Source organism: Carassius gibelio, chromosome B14 (genome assembly GCF_023724105.1).
Source record: "Carassius gibelio isolate Cgi1373 ecotype wild population from Czech Republic chromosome B14, carGib1.2-hapl.c, whole genome shotgun sequence".
NCBI classification, from domain to species: domain Eukaryota; kingdom Metazoa; phylum Chordata; class Actinopteri; order Cypriniformes; family Cyprinidae; genus Carassius; species Carassius gibelio.
The window spans coordinates 11,172,356-11,195,086 of record NC_068409.1 but is presented as its reverse complement, the minus strand read 5'-3'; the positions used below and the strand labels follow the sequence as shown (position 1 = coordinate 11,195,086).

Below are 22,731 nucleotides of genomic sequence, written 5' to 3'. Positions count from 1 at the left end.
GGATTCTCATTAAGGTTATTGTCTCCCCGGACCCGTGACTGAACAAGGCTGTCATCTTCTTGTATTATTCCCCTCAAAAACCGAATTATTCAAGCCCTTCCTTGTAATACACGAAGCACTTTCTAAAAATACTTACATTTTAGTAAACACTGCACAGATCTTATGAAGGGACAGAAATGGAAAAGAATTCAAGCATTTAGGCAAAGGGTTGTCATGTTTTTGGATCATTAGAAGCCCCAAGACTGGAAAAAATGTGGTGCACTAAAGATATAACAGCAGGGTCCTTACAGACTCAAGCTTAGGAGATGTTTAGTCTTTCAAAGTCATTGAAGGTGATGTCATTTTGTGACGTTAAAATACTTTCTCCTGCAACACAGCGGGCGATGTGTTGCTCCAACACTATTTCATGACCAGTTTGTACATATTTTTATGAGGTGGCTTATTCATATGAATTCGTACAGCTTCACTCATAGGTTTTTATAGGATTTTTGTGATGGGTAGGTTTAGGAGTGGTACTTCGTACAAATCCCTATGAATTTGCCACCTCATAAAATACTTACGACTTTGCAAAAATGGAATGAATATGAAAGAATTTCATAGTCGTGAAACTTCTGTTCCTTTGTGTTTCCCTATTTTGGTAATGTTCCATTCCTTGTTTTGTTAATTGATTAATCCCCACCTGTTTCCTATCCATTCCATTACTTTCCTTGTGTTTAAAAACCCTGTCTGTCCAGTTCCTTCTTGTCCACTATTAATGTGATGTTCTATTCTAGTGTTTGAAGATGTGTGCTTTTTCTCCCTTGATCATTAAAAGAGCTCTTTAGATATATATTCTTCGTCATGCACCTAATTTACACACCATAACGTATTAAAACGAAACAGGTCATATGAATTAGCCACCTTCTAAAATATGTATGAAAGGGTGTTTTTGGTAACAGTTTTGAACTATTTTGAAAAATTCAACAAGTTTGATTTGGGGGTGGGGTATTCATTCATCCATTCATTCATTTTTAGTAATTCAATGAAGAGTTTTGACTAGTTTGAAAAAGTCTGAAAAAATGCATTCAGTCATTGTTTTACTTATTATTTTATTGCTTTATTGTTTTATATATTATTTTACTGTTTTATTTATTTATTTGCATTTTACAACCAATATTAGATGTAGAATGTGTTTGGGAACAGTTTTGACTGTTGGAAAAGATTTTATTTACTTATTTGCTTTTACTTTTATTCATTCATTCACTCATTTATTCAGTTGTTTAATGATGTTTTACTCTTTGACTTATTTTTACCCACCTGTGAACCACCTGTGAACGTTTGCTAAACAGGTTTTATTTTTTCATGCAATGGTGGAATCAAGTGGTGTTACATTGATGTGATGCAAGATTTCTACAAAGTTTAATTCCAAATTCAAGTAATTCTGACATTCTGTGTCCTGCATTAGTTTATCATGGTAATTTGCATCGTGTTATCATTGTTTGTATTCCTCTCAGGTGTGACCACTGTACTGACTATGACCACTTTGAGTATCAGCGCCCGTAACTCCCTACCGAAAGTCGCCTATGCCACAGCCATGGACTGGTTCATTGCCGTGTGTTATGCCTTTGTCTTCTCCGCCCTGATTGAGTTCGCCACAGTCAACTACTTCACCAAGCGCGGCTGGGCTTGGGATGGCAAGAGCGTGGTCAATGACAAGGTAATAATCATTAATCATGTCCCAGCATGCTTTGTGTTGTTCAGGTGGGGTGTCATTAATTGAGAATTGTTAGTGTCTCATTATGGTTTGCCTTTTTTTAAATAGATAGTGGTTGATTTTATATGCTGAACAACAGCAATAAGACACATTCATTGATATCCTGACTGTAAAGCCATACTGATAGAATCCTGCACAGTCTATAATACATGTGGTTCTTTGTACTTCTGGTGCAGGTCAGGATGAAATAACCATAGATTAGTCCATTATGATCTTATCATAGAGCACTGCAGACTTCACTCATATCCTGCTCATATGAGCCAGGGGAAACTACAGAGGCTCAGATAACACTAAGGGTTTGTCTAAATCTAATTAGTACAGATTCATTAGTAATCATTCATGCAGACATTCTGTACTGATTGATTACAGAAGAAAATGTCATTTTTGTGGTTTATAAAGAAAATGTATGTGGTGATTACATGTGCAATTGCATGTGGTTGCTCACATGTTCTAGGTTTTGTTAAAGGTTGCTAATGTGTTCTAGGTGTTGCTATGGGGGTTCTAACAAGTTCTAGGTGTTGTTAAGGCATTGCTATGTGGTTTCTAACATTTTGCATGTGATGCTATGGGATTGCTAATTTAGGTGTTGTTAGGGCATTGCAGTTTGGTTGCCAATATTTTGTAGGTGTTACTATAGGTTGTGCCAAGTTCTACGCATGGCTATGTGGTTTCTAACATGTTCTAGGTATTGCTGTTTTGCTAATGAGATCTAGGTGTTACAATGTGGTTGTTAGCATGTTTTAGGTGTTGCTATGAGTTTACTAATGAGTTCTAGGCATTACTTTGGGGCTGTTAACATGTTCTATGTGTTTCTAATGTGTTCTAGATGTCGCTAGGGTGTTCTAGGGTGGTTACTAGATTGCTTACTGCTGAGGTCAAAAATGATTTAATGATCAAGATATGGTTCATGGTGCATATATGGTGTGAAATGTCATGTTTAAAATTCATTCTCAAAATACCAACTGTATGGGAAAAGTTATACTCCAAAGTTTAATACTTAACCTTAAAGATTTTTGTAAAACTCATTTATAAACCAATAATGAAAGATGATCCAAAACCAGCACTGGACATTTATTTGCAGATTTATGACAGCACAGTCAGTTAAAATTAAGCCCAAGCAAAACTGCATTATGTGCTATTTTCCAGTCATATGATTTTAATGAATATTGAGATGTTAGTACTTAAAGAACGAATTATTGTAATTCAGTCAACCCTGAAATTTACCATCACCCTGTCTTTCTGACACACTTCTTTTCCATCTGTCATCACATCCACAAAATCAAATCTGGAGTCTTATTCTCATTATCTGGGATTGATTAATATCAGTTTCATAGGGCCTCTTCCTTCCCCTAGTCAGACTCTGTAGCACAAGATCATTGCTTATTCATGAGCCTTCAAATCTCCACAAATCACATTCTTCTCACTAAAGGTCAGTCAGCCAATCAGAAATGACTGCCTGTAGAATTGGCATGTTTATGCCGATTTCATCACTGTCTTCCTCCGTTACAGTCACAGAGAGTAGATGTTCATTTCTTGGTTTCTTAGTCCAAGTTTATACACAATTATACATCATTTTATATATATACATACAGTACATACATTTTATTGCTTATTTTCTTGATAGATTCTGTGAGATTTATTTCCGAGAGGCACAGAAACACACTTCACATATGCACATAGTGTCTGAGTTGTTTACTCAGAATCTGCCACATAAATTTTCTAAAACAACATATAAATAAATTATATGAGCATGAAATGGGCTCTGTGGGATTCTAAAGTGTCATTTCATTTGTTTCACTGAAGGCTGTTTGACAATATGCTCTCATTGTCAGTTTTCATTTTGACATGCACAGCTAAACAAGACATGGTTTTCGTTGCTATCAAACTCTATGTATTGCACTCTAATCTGAATCTCAGCCGAACCAGAACCTTTAGGAGATCTTAAGATTTCATCCACGGTATCCAAGTGACATCTATGAAGAAGCAAGATGTCAGATTTATTTGCAGTGTTCATATATTGTTCAAGTGCAGAATTTCAGTGGAGTTTGAGCTGACAGTGTATATCAAACATCCCTCTCTAAGTAACCATCCTGCGTTTAGACTGATGCATGACTAGTTCCTGTCAGTCTCTTTAATTACCACAGCACCTTCATCAGTGTGTCAGGGAGAGGTGGTGCTCTTGGGATGAGGGGGAGGTGGAGGTCTGTCTGTGGTATTTTGAAGAAACATCCTGAACGCTCAGTGCATTCACCATCAAAACACCTGCACATGCTATGACTTGTTTCCATGTGAAACAGGATGCTTGTTGGGAAAAAAAATAATATTTATATTATATTTGAGCATGGTAATATACATGGCAATGTTAATGTGTTCAGTCTAAGCAGAATAGATCAGCTATGCTGCTGCTTTGAAAGTGCAAGTACCGAGACTTGCTATTGCCAAAACAACCATAGACATGCTGCAGTGAGCATGTAAGAAATGCTGCTGCTGCACATTTAACATATGTGAAATAACCAATCAGCCATGTGAATAATTATGTCATTATGTCATATTGAGTTAGAACCGCACTATCTACAGTTTCATGACAGAACTTAAAAAAAAAAAAAAGTATATATATATATATATATATATATATATATATATATATATATATATGGTCATGAAAAATTGTATGTGATAGTGGTGTGTGTCAGGCTTATAATAATTAACTAAAACTGAAATTATTAAATGTACATGTAATGTTTTTTTATTATATATTATTTCTTTCTTTTTTTTACCTTTATTGCCCAGGGTTATCGGTGTAAACTTCATGTGTCTCTTTTTTTTATAACGCACACGTTAATGGAGAGAGAAAGTTGTTATTAATGACTGTTTGTTGTGTGTGGGATCTTGTTATATTTCTGTGTGTGAGTTGTGCCAGCACAGCTGAATTTTCCCGCCGCTGTTATGACAAGAACTTATTGAATCATGAATCTTCCTCCCGTTCTTCATCATGAGTCTGCTCATCCTCGACACCTCCATTTGTCCCATCAACTCCTTATCATAATACCGCTCATGTTTTGCAACCTGTGTGGTTTTCTCTGGCAAGCGGATGATATAACACATAGATTACATTCCCACAGTGTTTGGGATTGACACTCATACTTGAGGCTGGGATTGTCCTGTTCAGATTGAAATCTGTCAGTGTGAATGGCAGCCAATCCTATTCTTTTAATCACTTAAACTATACAGGCTATAGTGTCATGGTTATGGACTTCTGTTCTCCTGTTCTTTCTGAGTTTCCTTATTTGGTCATGTTCCTTTTCTTGTTTAGCTATTTGATTATTCCCCACCTGATTCTGTTTTCGCTGAGTATTTTCCATGTGTTTATAAGTTCTGTCTGTTTGGTTTTTCTTTGTCAGTTCTTAAAGTTATGTACGTGGTTTGTCACTGTTATTGTTATAATTAAATTCTATTTCTTTGGAATTCCATATGGTACTCTCTCCCTAGACATGTACGGTTACAATTGGAGAATATTAACCAAGAGCATACAGTACATAGATATTAATCATTGTTTTAGCAAACTCACATTTAATATAGTTTTATTGTGGTGTGTAACACCCACTTTTCACATCCTACCTTTTTAATTATTATTATGAATTTTTTTTTTCATAATATTATTTCTTTTAATTTTTTCTTGTTTCACAAATTTGTCTGTTTACAGAAGTAAAATTGGCTGTAAATTGCGATTCTTTTTTAATTGCAGCTTTGTAACGCTTAAAGAAAACCATTTTAATGGTTTTAGTTTTAATATTTATTCATAATATTTATGTTTTAACATTTATGTTTAATGTGGTGTTTTTTGCATTTTAAATTTCAATCCAGTTTTCTGAAAATGTAGTTTCTGAGTTTTTGCTTAAATCAGGAAAAATATCTTATTGGGTACTCAATCAGTGAATCATTAACTTAAAAAAAAACGTATGTATTTCTGAATTTAAGAATATTTAGATATAAGTACTGGAGAACCACACAAAAATAATAAGTAAAAACAAATGTTTTATTGCAGCTGTTAACTTCACAACTTTCTCACAAATCGGTTATAAAATACAGTTCTTGCTCACTTTCATATCCAATCTGTGTCAACAGAATTGCATTAAGCTAAGTGAATTTATTTTTTAAAGTGACAAGCTCTTACTTTCCCTACAGAAAAAGGAGAAAGCTTCAGTCATCAAGAAGAACAACGCCTACGCCGTCGCCGTGGCGAACTACGCCCCCAACATCACCAAGGACACCGTCCTCCCCACCATCGCAAAGGGAAGCATAGCGGAACAAGGAAAGACCAAAGCTGACGGGAAACCGGCTGAGGCGAAGAAAACCTTCAACAGCGTGAGTAAAATCGACCGCATGTCCCGCATCATGTTCCCGGTTCTCTTCGGGACATTCAACCTGGTTTACTGGGCGACATATTTGAACAGAGAACCTGTGATCAAAGACATGATGCCCTCTTATTAGACGGTGTCCAGGGTTGCGACGGGTTCCACTAAGCAGGACTAAAGACCAGGCCAAAACCACCCAGGGACTGAATATAATCACGCTCTGACGCTCTTTCCCATCTGCTCCACACAGACGTGTCGTGGATTGTTGCAAGATGCCTTTCTATCTCTCTCTATCTCTCGTCTCTTTTCTACAACTTTTTCAGCAGTGCTTTCGAAATGACATTTGCCTTTGTACATATGTACGTAGTGGAAATGAAAATGATGTGTTTGTGTTTTGCTCTGTGAGAATCTGACTTTGGACCTCTATCTGTGATATAGACTAGCAAATTATAGTGATTTATTTATTTATTTATTTATTCAATGTAAAAGTTACACCTTTTTTGTGATGGTGCTTGTTTTTGAGTAGCTTATATATATATATATATATATATATATATATATATATATATATATATATATATATATATATATATATATATATATATATATATATATATATATATATATAAAGACCAAGCTCTATTGTGTATATGGTCTGATATTTTGTGCTGGGCCAATAGAAAAAAAGAAAAGAAAATTAAAACCATACTAAATCAACTGTTTACACACATTGCTGTATCTTTACTGACAGTGATTTATTTTCTTATATTGAACCAAGAATGTTCCTTTAACAGATTTTTTGAAGATTTGTTTACTGTCAGTTTTTGACTACATCCCTTTATAAAGGTCTCTAATGCAGCAGCATGTATCAGGGTTGTTTGGAAAGCTCATTCAACCTGAACTTTGAAGTCAAGAAGAAACCGCAATTGCATGCCATATTACTTTCATAATATGCCAATTTCTACAACAACAGAATTCAAGCCGGGGTTTGATTTTACCCATTGAGAATTTACAGTATTCCAATTCATTTAAAAACAAGCCAACAAGGCAACATCTGAAAGCAAATTATAGTATTTTGATGAAGGATTAGAAATACATATTATGTAGTCTTTAAAGAAACCACTTACTCAAAAATGAAATTTGCTCTAACATTTTAGGCCATCCAAGATGTACGAGTCTGTGTCTTTATAAGAACAGATTCGGAGAAATTCAACATTATTATATCACCTGCTCACCAATGGATCCTCAGCAGTGAATGGGTGCCATCAGAATGAGTGTCCAAATAGCTGATAAAAACATCCCAATAATCCACAAGTAACTTGTACTGTTTTTGTTTTTGCAGAGTGAAGACAAGTAGTGTTATCATAATGATTGATTTGTTTATTACAAACATTCAGTTTATGGATTATTATTGTGATGTTTTATCAGCTATTTGGACTCTCATTCTGATGGCACCCATTCACTTCAAAGTATCCAGTGGTGAGCAAGTGCTCCAAGTCTGTTCCGATGAAGAAACAAACACATCAACATCTTGGATGGCCTGAAGTTTTTGGGTGAAATCTCACTTTACGAATTAGTCCATATAACTTTAAACGTGACTAGACTTGGTGCTTCATGATTGTACATAAATGCACTATTTTCTAGGCATAGGTTTTGTTCACTATTTTAAAATTACATATTAATGAATGCAATATAAATACAGCAAGTTGAGCTTTCCTCACATCCTTCCATCAAAGATGAAGTGCATCATTTCGGATGTTGTATTACTTTCTCCTTGTCCTGGTTTAATGTAAAAAAAACACTATTATAAGACACCTGTATGTTGCCTTCTTAAAGAGTGAAAACACTGTGGCTTTGTGGCACTTTGAAAACTTTAAGCAGCATGATATGGACGTAGCTATTTGTTTTTCAACCAGTGGCAGGCAGGGAGTGTTTGGAAACAATCTGTTAGGTGCCGTTAAAGAAGGAGAAATGACGCACTTCATCTTTCATGCTGGAGCTAAGGAAATTAGTGAACATGTTTTAAAAAAAATTATAATCATGATGATTTCATGTTCAGTAGTTTCCTCATTTTGCCACTGTGCTTTCCTGTAATTGAGCTCTTAGAGACAATGATTTTTTTTGGACCAAAAGACCGAAGTGCTTCAACTACTGCATGTTTACTACAATTGTTTACCCTCTAAAATGAAGCTAAATATTCTTCAAATGCAGTGTGTTACAAAATATGATGCAGTAACATCATATAAATGTCACTGACTGAATTCTGCAAATTTCAATTGCCTGTCACAGCGAAGACTTTCTTTTTTCTTTTTGTATATATGTAAGGAATATTTGTTCATGTAGGTGTTGTTAAACACTTGTGATTTACCACAAGCCTGTTTTATGTTGTCTGCTTGTACAGTTTTATACACAGAAAAAAAATGCTTTGCAGAGATTTCAGGCAAGCTTTTAAGTTATTCATTTTAAGGGAAAGATGTATGATGTTCATTTAATTTAAGCATGCTGCAGCCTTTTTGGCTCTATAGAAAATGATCAAAGTGTTACAGAATGGTATACATTGTTGTTACAATTATTTATTACTATTTATTATTGTTAATTTGTTCATTATAAAATATATATATATATTTTCTAATGTTTAGGAGTTCATATCAAAGTGTCGGTATGTTTTTCAATATTTTTAGCTAAACTTTGTTTAATATATTTATTGAATATGTATTAATTTATTCCCTTTATTTCTCAGTATTATTTGACATGCGATCATATTAAATCTCTTTTCTGTGTGATTATCATATAGTTTGAAGCTCTGCTTTAATTTTCACATTGCTTTGATTGTATTAAATGATGGTTGCATCTTTGTTATGCAGAAACTGTTTGAGCAATAAAAAAAGAAGAGGTGACGTATACTTCCTGGGATGGAAAATAGTTTTCCACACACAGAATGTACTTCTCTGTCATTGTCCCACTGAAAGACAATGCAAATACATTGAAAAACATGATTTTTCTTCATAACTGTTAAAACTGATCTGTCAATCAGCTTTTAATGACAGCATTATTATTTAAAGAAGCACTGCATACAAAAATAACATTTGATCTAATTTATCTCACTTACATGGTGCTCTAAATGCATATGCTGATATTTGTTATGGTATTTTTGTGTACTTTTGGAAGGTTTACAGACATGATCGCTATGAAGCTATGAAGTGAACTATTCTTTTAATTGAAAATGTGGGGGGAAATCAATAACTTGTATACTGTTTTAAAATGAATCATCAAGACCAGTTTTCACTTATATCTGTTACCATTCTATATAATGAATATGATGTTTCCTATAATGTAAATGTGAATTTAGGCACATGACCAACAACTGAACCGCTTTAGTCCTTTAAGTGCTGGGACTCGGTTTCTAAATATTGGTACTTACTCTTTCAAACATCATCCTACTTACTCTTTCAACAGCTACTTGCTAAAAAACACAACTAGAACAAATATATTAATGTATGATTGTTTTATTTATATCTCTTTCAGGGGATTTTCCAGTATTCAGGATGGTTCAAATACATAATGATATGCATTTTTATGCTGTTATTTGCCATTGTTTTGTGCCAGGCTGCACGATGACTAAGATTTTGGGAAATGGCAAAATATGTAAATAGAAAAAAAAATTAAATAGTATTTTCTCCTTCCATTTAAAAACTGAGTATTGAAAGTATTGATATCCTTTTATCCAAGCTACTTAGAAAAAGGAAAGGAATAGTTCACCCAAAAATGTAAATCTGATGAAAATGTAATCACGCTCCGGCCATCCAACATGTAGATGAGTTTATTACTTTATCAAAGTAGATTTGAAGAATAGCATAACATAACTTGCTGACCAATGGATCCTCTGCAGTGAATGGGTGCCATCAAAATAACAGTCCAAAAAGCAAATAAAAACATTATTTCACAAATAATCTACATGTCTGCAATCCATTAATGAATGTTTTGTGAAGTGAAAAGTTGCATGTTTCTAAGAAACAAATCCATTATTAATGCATATTAATGCATTTGTCACTTCTGGCCAAAAGTCTAGACGATAATCCATGATAAAAATCTGTTCTGATGAAGAAACAAACTCATCTACTTATCTCTGTATATCTTGGATAGCCTGAATGTGAGTACATGGGCTCATGGAATTCCATCATCAGATACAGGGATTTCCCTCCATGACTTTTCAGCTGGGTCAGGGGAACAAAAAACTATGAGCATGACACAATACTTCAGCTAACTTCCCATTAAGATAGATTTTTTTTTGGAGGAGGCTTCTCTCTGCACTGCAGCTTAACTCTCATCTACTCCGGGGTCCACTGTCAAATCCATGAGACAATTCCATTAGCAAGACACTGAGGGCAGGAAGTTAATGACCAAAAATTTCTAGTGCCTCAATTAGGTCAGGAACGGTTTGAGTCTGAGTTTATGCATTTATTTATTTAATACCTTTGCCTTGACCTCAGTTAATAAAGTGCACAGTCTCTGTCTAGAACACCATGTACAAAATATGAAATCTGAGTGTTGTCCGGGTCATATTAAAAGAACAAAGTAATGATTTACATTTTACTTTAACACTAAACATAGCCTATGTTTATTTATTTATTGGATTTGCAATGCAAATTTTGCATTATTGCACCATTAGTGCATCATTTTCCCCAGAAAATTCTCATAACCATAAATGGAAGAGTATGTGTGTGTGTGTGTGTGTGTGACATATCAGAACACAACTTTGTATAATGACATGGGTATGACACACAGGTATTACAAGGAGAGGGTGACTTATGAGGACATAACCCATGTCCCCATTTTTCAAAACGCTTATAAACCATACAGGATGAAAATTTTTTTTTTTTTTTTTTTGAGAAAGAAAAAATGCACAAAGATTCCTGTGAGGGTTAGGGTTGGTGTAGGGCCATAGAATATACAGTTTGTACAGTATAAAAACCATTACGCCTATGATATGTCCCCACTTTTGTGTGTGTGTGTGTGTGTGTGTTTGAGAGAGAGAGAGAGAGAGAGAGAATTATATTATTACAGAAATCATACCTTCATTTATGTATCACTGACAAATGTGCATCATATTAAGTTTATTAAGATTATTAGTTTATGTTAAAACTGTAATTCAAATGGAAATTATTTATGGGAATTTATCAGAATTTCAAATAATTTATCAGAATTTCAAATAATAATTTTTAAGTGCATTTTTCTTTTAGCTGCGATATCTTTATTATTCTTTATTATATCGTTATTTTTACTATAATATAATGCAACTGAGAATATGAAGTATGCTCAATGATCATGAAAATGTTAATGCATTATTATTATCTTAAAATAGGATTTCCTTCATGCAAAAGTTATTTCATTGTTTTTCCTTTTGATTTGGAGTCAAATATGACCAAGACATTTGTTTCCCCTCTTATGGGATTTTAAAACTAGTATTTTCAAACCCCATCCTGTTGTGTTGGTTGTCAAATCAGACTGCAGAAAAAGGCATTCTGGGTTTTTCATAAGTGACCCAGTATCACATTTGAAATTGAGGGCAGAGGAATCCAGATGAGGTCTCAGTTCTGACAGGCCACTGTATTCCTGAGCAGCACCAGTTGTTATCCTTCATCAGTCAGCAGAGTAAGGACCCGATGACAGTAAACGACGGCTCCTGTCTAACTACGCCAAGGATTATGGCTCTTCATTTGGGCCAGGGGTGCCTAAATTTTGTCCTGGAGGGCTGGTGTACTGCAGAGTTTAGCTCCAACCCCAATTAGACACACCAGAACCAGCTAATCAAGCTCTTACTAGGCATACTTGAAACTTACAGGCACGTGTGTTGAGGCAAGTTGGAGCTAAACTCTGCAGGACAGCGGCACACCAGGACCAAGTCTAGGTACCCCTGATTTAGGCTATAGAGACAATATCACTTTGTCAAGCTACACTTTACAGGTTATTGAAGCCTAAACAACATTTTCAGCATGAATTTCATCAGTACGCCTACATTGTAAATATGAATGTCAAAGGCTAAATGCACACTGCTGCTAAATCTCTCAATGGCTGTTTAAAACCGCAGGGTGTTTTTTATTTTATTTTTTGCCAAAGTCTGCTAATGCTAAACTAACTAAACTTGTTGACTGAGACTCTATTAGAAGCCTGTGAGGATTAAATTACAAGAATCAAATCTTAATAGCAAATGTGCTGCTGGCATTAAGGATTTCACTTCTATAGAGGAATGTGTGATTGTCATGTATTTCACAAGGTTGTATAGGTCAAAAAAAGCAATTATGCAACTGTGCGTGTGGAGATTTTCTTCACCCTTGAGAAGGAACTGAAGCTACCACTGTTATTGCAGTGTGGCTATGGTTTGCTCGCACAAAAGACTTCACATGATTCTCACTTGCAACATTTTTGAAAATGTCACCAGGAGGGAGTTAAAGATGAGATTTCAGACTCTGAATAAGCCAAGCCACAAATCCAAATTTAAAAATGTAAAGCTCATAAATAATCATTTGTCAAGTCAAGTCAAGCGCTTTGTCATTTTTCAGCCACAAGATTATATAATCAAAAACACAGTAAAACATCATTGGGAAATATTATTGCCATTTATAATAACTGTTTTCTATTGAAATAGATTTTAAAATTTTCATTATTATTATTATTATTATTATTAGTGTCAAAAACGGTTGTGCTGGTTCAGTTCTTTAATGTCACTTTTTATCAATTTAATGTATCTTTGCTAAATTTGTTCAGTCAGTCATTCCCAAATAATGGCTCCAGCACAAAATGAGTGTCAGTCCAAGACTTGGAAGTATACCTTTATAGAGAGGGAGCGTGTAATTGGCATGCTGACTGCAGGAATGTCCAGCAGAGCTGTTGCCCATGAATTGAATGTTCTAATTTCCGCAGACTACGTGTAACCACACCAGTCCTGGACCTCAACATCCGGCATTTTCACCTCCAAGGTCGTCTGAGACCAGCCATCCAGACAGCTGCTGCAACAATCAGTTTGCATAACCAAAGAATTTCTGCACAAACTGTCAGAAACCATCTCAGGGAAGTTCATCTGCATGCTCGTCATCGTCATCGGGGTCTTGACATGAGTGCAGTTCATCGTTGTTACCGACTTGAGTAGGCAAATTCTAATTTTGATGGTGTCTGGCACTTTGGAGAGGTGTTCTCTAATGTCAGTGTTTTGGATCGAGTGGCCCATGGTGACGGTGGGGTTGTGGTATGGGCAGGCATATGTTATGGACAACGAACACAGTTGCATTTTATTGATGGCATTTTGAATGCACAGAGATACCGTGATGAGATCCTGAGGCCCATTGTTGTGCCATTCATCCACGACCATCACCTCATGTTGCAGCATGATAATGCACGCCCCCATGATGCAACGATCTGTACACAATTCCTGGAAAATGAAAACATCCCAGTTCTTGCAAGAGGAGTGAACCACAAGCCACAATCAACAACCTGATCAACTCTATGTGAAGCAGATGTGTTGCACTCCTTGAGGAAAATAGTGGTCACACCAGATACTTTTTTTTTTATACACTCACCTAAAGGATTATTAGGAACACCTGTTCAATTTCTCAATGCAATTATCTAATCAATCAATAACATGGCAGTTGCTTCAATGACTACGTTTACATGCAGCCAATAACCCGTTCAAAACCGGGATATTAGCAATAACCCGGTCGCGCACGGCCATGTAAACACCGGCAAAAACCCGGATATGCTCATATCCCGGTTTTTAAAAACCGGGCTATTATACCTGGGGTACCCATTTTCTAACCCGAATATTTGGTCTTGTAAACGCGTTTCGGCATATCCCCATCAAAATGTGTGTTCTGCGCATGTTCTATTCGCAAGGAATCTTGGTCTTTTGAGTCTTTGGATACAGGAAGAAGAATCGGAAATGACGCATATTGCGTCTTACGTCCAGACGCTAACCGTGCGTCGCCATTTACATCGGGATATTGGCGACTGATTACACATTCCATGTATACAGGAGTAACTCTCTCTGCTCACGCATGAAAACGGGTTATCCCGAATGTTTCAGAAACCCAAATAGTGACCTTAACCCGACCATAACCCGAATTTTAACAGCTTGTAAACGTAGTCAATGCATTTAGTGGTGTGGTCCTGATCAAGACAATCTCCTGAACTCCAAACTGAATGTCAGAATGGGAAAGAAAGGTGATTTAAGCAATTTTGATCATGGCATGGTTGTTGGTGCCAGACGGGCCGGTCTGAGTATTTCACAATCTGCTCAGTTACTGGGATTTTCACACACAACCATTTCTAGGGTTTACAAAGAATGGTGTGAAAAGGGAAAAACATCCAGTATGCGGCACTCCTGTGAGCGAAAATGCCTTGTTGATGCTAGAGGTCCGAGGAGAATGGGCCGACTGATTCAAGCTGATAGAAGAGCAACTTTGACTGAAATAACCACTCGTTACAACCGAGGTATGCAGCAAAGCATTTGTGAAGCCACAACACACACAACCTTGAGGCGGATGGGCTACAACAGCAGAAGACCCCACCGGGTCCCACTCATCTCCACTACAATTTGCACGAGCTCACCAAAATTGTATAGTTGAAGACTGGAAAAATGTTGCCTGGTCTGATGAGTCTCGATTTCTGTTGAGACATTCAGATGGTAGAGTCAGAATTTGGCGTGAACAGAATGAGAACATGGATCCATCATGCCTTGGGCTGGTGGTGGTGGTGTAATAGTGTGGGGAATGTTTTCTTGGGATACTTTAGGCCCCTTAGTGCCAATTGGGCATCGTTTAAATGCCACGGCCTACCTGAGCATTGTTTCTGACCATGTCCATCCCTTTGTGACCACCATGTACCCATCCTCTGATGGCTACTTCCAGCAGGATAATGCACCATGTCACAAAGCTCGAATCATTTCAAATTGGTTTCTTGAACATGATAATGATTTCACTGTACTAAAATGGCCCCCACAGTCACCAGATCTCAACCCAATGGAACATCTTTGGGATGTGATGGAACGGGAGCTTCGTGCCCTGGATTTGCATCCCACAAATCTCCATTAACTGCAAGATCCTATCAATATGGGCCAACATTTCTAAAGAATGCTTTCAGCAGTTCTGAAGGTGAAAGGGGGTAAAACACACTATTAGTATGGTGTTCCTAATAATCCTTTACGTGAGTGTATTTATAATAATGGCTCTCGCACAAAAATTTGGGATCAGTCATAGACTGTTCAATCATAATGCACAAATTATTTTAAGAGCCTAATTTCACCATCTACTTATTGCAGGTATTTGCCATTCTCCAAAACATTTTCTGTGATACACTGAAGTAAGTCACATGATCAAATGTACTGAACTATTGCTTGAATAAAGTGACTGTTTTGTTTGATTTGTCATGTAATTTCTCTACAGATTTTCTCTCCCAGTTTTTCCATGTAGACTATTTTCCAGCTCTTTCATACAGCACTATGACAAAGTGAGAATTCTGTCACTCACAAATAACCACAAACTCTTCCTCATTACTCCACCGAACGAGCACAGCGGCGGCCCGCCGTACACCCAGCAAGTGCCACGCTAAACAGATTGTTGTCTTTGTGCGTCAGCTGGTGCTCGCAAATAGGAGAGTCATTTCCACGGATGTGATAGATGCCTGACGGTGAAGATGTCAGCAGCATAACAGATCCACCCGTCTGCCTTGAAAAGGCGCTCAAATGTTTTTGTGTAGCTGTCGCTGCGATCTATGGCCTTTCTGGTGATTGCATTGCACTTCAAATAAATAATTGCACTCCTTGTGTCTTTTTTCTTTTGGCTTGGCTAGATTTGTTATCGAATGCTTTTGGGGATTGAGCGACTGCGAGATGGATCTCCATGACCGATCAACAGAATGCTTTTAGCCCATTAGCTGTGAACAAATTAGTGCTGCAATGGTTTTGCTACTTGCTTGTTTAAAAGACCATATTAAAGTTCCGTTTAATCAGTTTTGTAGCTAAACCAACAGCTTGACTGATCAGCATCCTGCCATTTAAATTTGTTGATTTAATGGAAAGCTAAGTGAAATGGAAAGGCTACTGTTTCCGCTGCTTGTCGCTGCTCTACCAAGCAAGCCAATGAAAATAAAGCCAAATGAATGTGTGGCAGTTTACTTGGCCTTAACGCCACAGAATGAAACTATGATTAGAATTTCACAAGCTCAATTAATTGGGGTTTTCCAGTTGTTTCGGCTATGCTGATTAACTCAAGTAGCGGTTTAATTGCCAAGGCGAAGGCTTGTTTTTTTTTAGCACCTGGGAGATCTGATTAAAGATTCAAATAAAAGCAACATCTTTAACAAGGTTTTGAGACGTAAAGGTCAGTGCTAAGTGCTGTTGTATCTAGTTAAGTTTTAAGGCCACAGAGAAACTAGGATGAATGCACTAATGATTAATGTCTGCTAACAAGGCAAAATTGGCATTACTATAAAATGAGGATTTAACAGTGTGAGGTGATTTTGATAATAAAAAAAAAAATGGTAGTCTGGTAAGACGTCATATTGTATTTTTTACATGGATAAAAGTGAGGGATCGACTTGCAGTTTTTACAGTGGTTTGCACTGAAGGTTGTAATCACAACTCACACATTTCAAAACTTTATGTCGTTATTGTCTATTTAAAGTTGGGACGATGTTTCATCTGTGGAACAAACGGCTGTTAAACAAAACAATCCACAGCCTCATTTTCATTTTTGTCAAAAATTAAATATGACGCTACACTGACTAAAGTCTATTACGAAGTTACAAAGTCATCCAGCATCCTAGCTTCCTAACATATCTAATTAGGAATTATACAAAACCTCATCAATAACTAACAAGAAAAAAAGTCTACATAATAACAAAGTCAAATTACACAGAAGTTTTGCAGCCTCTCAGAATAATCATTCTTGCTTCAGCTCACATAATTTTTCTTTCCACACTGAGATTTTTAATGCAGACTTGCAAATGCAGAGATAAGTAATAAATATCAGAAGAAAAACGATGCATCATTTGCATGCAAATTGTCCAGATGAGCTCTTCAAATCTAGGTCGTGTTAAGAGGGGAGGAGTTGAATGTGTTTGTACGCGTCCCAAAAAGCAAAACTCATCCCGTTCCTCGTTAATTATTTGCTCAGCCATGAAGAGTGAAGGAAACGAACAGAACGGCGTCTGTGAAGCGAGAATGCACACACTCCACGGTCACGTCTTCTCAGAGTGTGTTTGCGTATCTCCTTTAAAGCCAACAGCTGTTTGAAAGCCTGAGTCATGCTTTACAGTATTATCTATACTGTTGGAGATGGATGCAGCTCCAGAGTTGTTAAACTTTGCTTTTCATAGATGCGGAATATGGAGTTATAATGTGATATTTTTGCTCTGGATATTTCTGATTTTGGAAACAGGTGCAGATCTAACTGTTGAAATAGGCTACACAATGATCCCAACAGGAACATCCTCAGAACGTTCTGGAAAGATTCTCTCAAATGAACAGTAATAGAATGTTAGTTCAAAGTTCTCTGTTCTTGTATTCTCAAAACATTAGCACAAAATGGTATAATGTAACAGCCAGTTATTGTTCCTTGAATAGGCTGGATGGATAAACAATTACGTGTTGGAAGTAAAAATGTGACATTAACATGCAGAGACATCATACTCACATTTTGAACAATGCATTAGCATAGACCATTAAATGACTCACACATGAAGGTCTCAATGTACTTCAACACAACTGCCATGAACCAGTTGGCCTACCAATGGAACGCATGATGGAAAGGTATTTTTCCTGTTTCCATGTTCATACTAAAGTGATTTTTCTCTGCAATATGTGCCTTTGATGTTGTGTTGTGCAATTTATGTATGTAGATACAGGATCAGTCTATGTTTTGGTTTCGTGCCGCATTGTCTGCACAGTGCCGTGTAGCTTGATCATTTTTTCAATTTAGTTTAGTAAATTAGTGTGGGTGGACTAGAGGGAGACCTGCAGTTGAGTCTACATAGCACATTGAATTGTTTTATTTCAAACAAGCAAGAAAAATAAGACCCCATAAAATCGATATTTAGTTGCTTTTAGTCCATTTCTGTTTGTTTTGAGGTCATCTGCATCTGTCAGTCTGTTCCTCTGTTTTACTTTGCCTCCTAATTGTCATTTCATTCACCTGTGTTTGATTAATTAACTCACTTGTTCTTTTGTTTGCTCCCCCACAAATACTTTCTGTTTGACTCATTGGCATAGTGTAGATTTATTTGTTTGTCTCCTGGATATTCTAATTAAAATACCTTTGTCTTGATCTCCTTCGTCCTCTTGCATTTTTTCCCCTCACCAACCCATAACAATCTCTATCTGTTAGGGTAGAAAGCGACACCAGACAGGGACACCCTTCGCATGTCACTTACCTTTCACTCCACTCAACGTGGGCATTCACAGCAGGGATGAGAGGCCTGTAAACTCCACTGGATGAATGTCCATATTGATTATTCTCTGCCTGCAGAGTCTAAGATTACTTTCACTTCCAGATCGAAATGTTAGTAGTACTGGATTTGGTAAGCAAATATCACAGGGTTGCCCACCGGTTGGCTGGTGCAGCAAAACGTCTCGGTTATGCATGTATCTCCCTCCTTTGGGGAACTAGAATGGAGAGGCCACACTTAATACCAAGTGTAAATTCTAGTGTAAACTAAATGACCCAGTGCACATTGGCATGTGACTGCATCCACCTGCCGCTGATTACAGCATGAGTATAAGTGCATTGGTATCAATGCTAGGCATTTGATGTGCCAGTGCAGTCGTGGGCCCTTCCAAACCCCCAACACTACAAGCCCGTCAAACCACCACCGCTAAAGCACAGTATCATCAACATGAAGTGTTATCAAAGAACACCGATTTCTTCTTCTTCTTCTTCTTGGTTTTTAACGGCGGCTGGCAACCAGCGTAATTAGGTGCATTACCGCCACCTTCTGCTCCGGAGTGTGGAACAGAGCGTTACATTCTACTCATTAATCCTGTCCTTTTAAGAAATTCAAAGAAAGTTTTACTATTTATTTTACTTGCCCATTTTATTAAAGATTTAAAATGTACCACCTGAATTCCATTCTTCTTGATTTCAACTATCATACTACTTCTTTCTTCCTCATATTTCTTACATTCAAGAATTGCATGAGTTACTGTTTCTTCTACTTTGCATTCTTCACATAGTCCATTTGGATGCTTCCCTAATATTCTGAGTGTACTATTAAGATTGGAATGTCCCAGCAATATTCTATTATATACAACCTCTTCTTTCCTTGTTTTACCAATGTCTTATTATTTTACTTATTTGTGAATTAAATTGTAGAAAAATCTACCCTTTTCGTTGTTGTCCCACTTTATTTGCCATTCTGCAATAACCTTTTTCCAGATTAAAACCTTAATTTCAGACTTGCTTAGAGGAATTGTAATTCTATTTCTTCTCTCTGCAAAGCTTGTCTTGCTAACTTATCTACGTCCTCATTTCCCTTTATACCTATGTGTGATGAAACCCAAATAAAACTGATTAAAATATCATTCTGAACCAATCTAGAATATATCTGTAAAATACTAAAAAGAATATATTGATGACTGGATTTAAAAGACCTTAGACTCTTTAAAACTGAGAGTGAATCAGAACAAATTAAAACCTTTTCAGGTTTATAATCTTGTACCCACTGCAAGGACAAAAGTATTGCTATCATTTCAACAGTATATACTGCCAAATGATTGGATGTTCGCTTTATACAACTCATTGCCCATTCTGGAACTAAAAAGGCAGCTCCAGTTGTCTCACGCTCTGGATCTTTTGAGCCATCTGTAAATATTTGCAGGTATTGAGGATATTGTGTTCTAAAATGTACAGAGAATGCTGAAGACATGCTGAAGAAGCTCTTTCTGCTTTTTTAATTTCCAACAGATGTAAATCTATATGGGGAGCTGTATAACTCCATGGTTCATTTTCAGGAATCACCACTGTTGGGCTCATCTTAAACCTATTTACCTCTGTTTCTTCTACATACACTTTACTACTCCATCCAAAACTTTTTCTACACAATTTATTCTGTTAACACCGACTTCTCTCAGTAGAAAGTAGACTTATGCAGTGGACTCAGAAGTTGAACAATGTGATCGATTGGCTCTGAAGCAAAAAGCTGAATATGCGCTGCATCTGTTGCCTACTTATACTCATGCTGTGATCAGCGGCAGCTGGATGCAATAATCGCATGCCAATGTGCATTGGCTCGTTTAGTTTACACTCAAAGTAGATTGGTCTCTCTAAGCGAGAACTCAAATCGCCAGCCATCCGATGTGATGTCAAGGCTGACCGACTGAAAGGTAAGGTTAATTTACAAGGAATATAAAACACCAACAAGGCAACACTTTAACGAAAACTAGATTATGTACTTTGCCATGATTGAAACCCGCTCTTTAAAAAACACGCCCCAACTGATTGATGCTGGAATTGCTTCTATGATTGTTGGCTTGTTAAATTGTTTCTGTTCCTGGAATAGCAGAAAAAGAGTTTTGTTTGTGCACTGACAAATCAATCAGTGCTTGGAGAGAAAACGAATCCTACAGCAAGGCCAGAACAAAATGTGTGTGTGGTTTCTAATGAAATGAGAAAAAAAATGTGTAACATAAATCACTGCACTTGTACTTTAGAAACACTTGGGAGTGCAGCATTTTGGGTAAAGCGTAAGTGGATCATTATCAGGAAATAGTGCCATTTTTGCTAAACCTTAAAAAAAAAAAACATTTCAAGTTACTGCAGATAATTCATTAATATTTTCCCACTTTGATATTCAGAAAATCAAATTCATATTTTCTATACAAATATTCGTCACTATGATAATATAAAATTTTCCCACTTTCAAATTAATAACAGAAAAGTCCTATTTTCTGCAAAAAAAAAAAAAAAATGTATGGTATTGGTAATGCTATAATATTTTAACATGAATATCTGAAAAGTTTTATTTTCTGTAAAAAAAAATTTATAATAAAATCAGTATCATATTTTCCCTATAACAGTGAATTATTTGGTTAAAAAGGGTCATTGTCTTTCTCTATGATGACAGAATGTCACAACTAGGTGGAAAATAAACCCGCTGTAATGACATTTAATTTCAATAATAGCTTAATTTAAACAAAACAGAGTTTTAATTCTACTTTAATAATTACATACAGGTGCATCTGTGTTGAAAAGTTCATTTATTTCAGTAATTCAACTCAAATTGTGAAACTCGTATTAAATAAATTCAGTGCACATAGATTGAAATAGTTTAAAGTGTTAGTTTTTGGTTCTTTTAATTGTGATGATTTTGGCTCACATTTAACAAAAACCCACCAATTCACTATCTCAACAAATTAGAATATGGTGACATGCCAATCAGCTAATCAACACAAAACACCTGCAAAGGTTTCCTGAGCCTTCAAAATGGTCTCTCAGTTTGATTCACTATGCTACACAATCATGGGGAAGACTGCTGATCTGACAGTTGTCCAGTACAAGTCACTTTTTCCTTCCACTCAACTTTCTATTAACATGCTTGGATACAGTAGACCCTTCTTCACAAAAAGGGTAAGCCACAAACATTCATTGCCAAAGAAGCTGGCTATTGAGAGTGTACAGAGTGCTGTATCCAAGCATGTTAATAGAAAGTTGAGTGGAAGGAAAAAGTGTGGAAGAAAAATATGCACAACCAACTGAGAACCGCAGCTTTATGAGGATTGTCAAGAAACATTTATTCAGTAATTTCTGTTACTGTTTTCTCACTGCACCCGTATACCAAGAAATTGGGTGAGCACGGAAAATATGACTTCATCGCAGTGTTGCAAGAAGTTCGCTTTGAGTGCATGCAAACTCCTTTCACGTGGCAGGGTCAGTTACTCCTCGTCGCTCCCCTGTCATTTCAAAGAATAGTACAGTGGCGAATGCGACAAGTGTAAAAGCCTTATCCATTTGGGAAGGTGCACTCACAGTCAGCGGAGCCAGGTGAAAGTATAAATCCCACTTAACTTAGTTTGTTGTCATCTTCTAAATAATGCCGCGAGTGGGGCTTGAGGAAGTGACATTGCCTGCATCTGCGCAGTGCGGCCTGATGCAGCCCCTAAAATGAGACTCTGGAAACAGAAATACTGCAAAGTAATAATAAAGTGACTAATTAAGACAAAATAACATTATAACATTTAGTTTCGTCCTGTTTTAGTCAATGAAAATAAAGAGACATTTTAGTATAGTTTTTATTTTTGTTAACAACATTTAGTCTTGTTTTTATTTGTCAACAATATTCCATTATACATTAAATTATAGTCATCGTCACATGACCAGCAGTTACGTTGCATCTCGTCTCGTTTTCGTCACGTGATAAAGGTTTATTGATGATGATATTTAGTCATAATTTTTGTTGACGAAAGTAAAACTAACAGACATTTTTCTGTCAGATACATTCAATAAATCAAATAGATAAGGTGTTACATATACAACAACTTAAATGTGTATTTTGGATATTTTCTTTAGGCTGTTCTGAAAATAAGATGCTATGGAAACGAAATCACCCAAAATCTCAGAATTGAGCAGTGCATGAGAAACA

At 36.4% G+C, this 22,731-nt stretch overlaps 1 protein-coding gene across 1 annotated transcript in view; it reads left to right on the top strand.

Annotated features, from left to right (window-relative positions):
- The window catches only part of LOC127971015 (gamma-aminobutyric acid receptor subunit alpha-2-like), a 51,228-nt gene extending 44,598 nt beyond the window's left edge, over window positions 1-6,630 (top strand). The window contains exons 9-10 of the mRNA XM_052573755.1: window positions 1,494-1,696; window positions 5,939-6,630. Of these exons, the coding sequence (XP_052429715.1) occupies window positions 1,494-1,696; window positions 5,939-6,244 (509 nt within the window). The 3' untranslated portion in view covers window positions 6,245-6,630. The remainder of the gene's footprint in view (window positions 1-1,493; window positions 1,697-5,938) is intronic.
- Window positions 6,631-22,731: the final 16,101 nt, after the last annotated feature.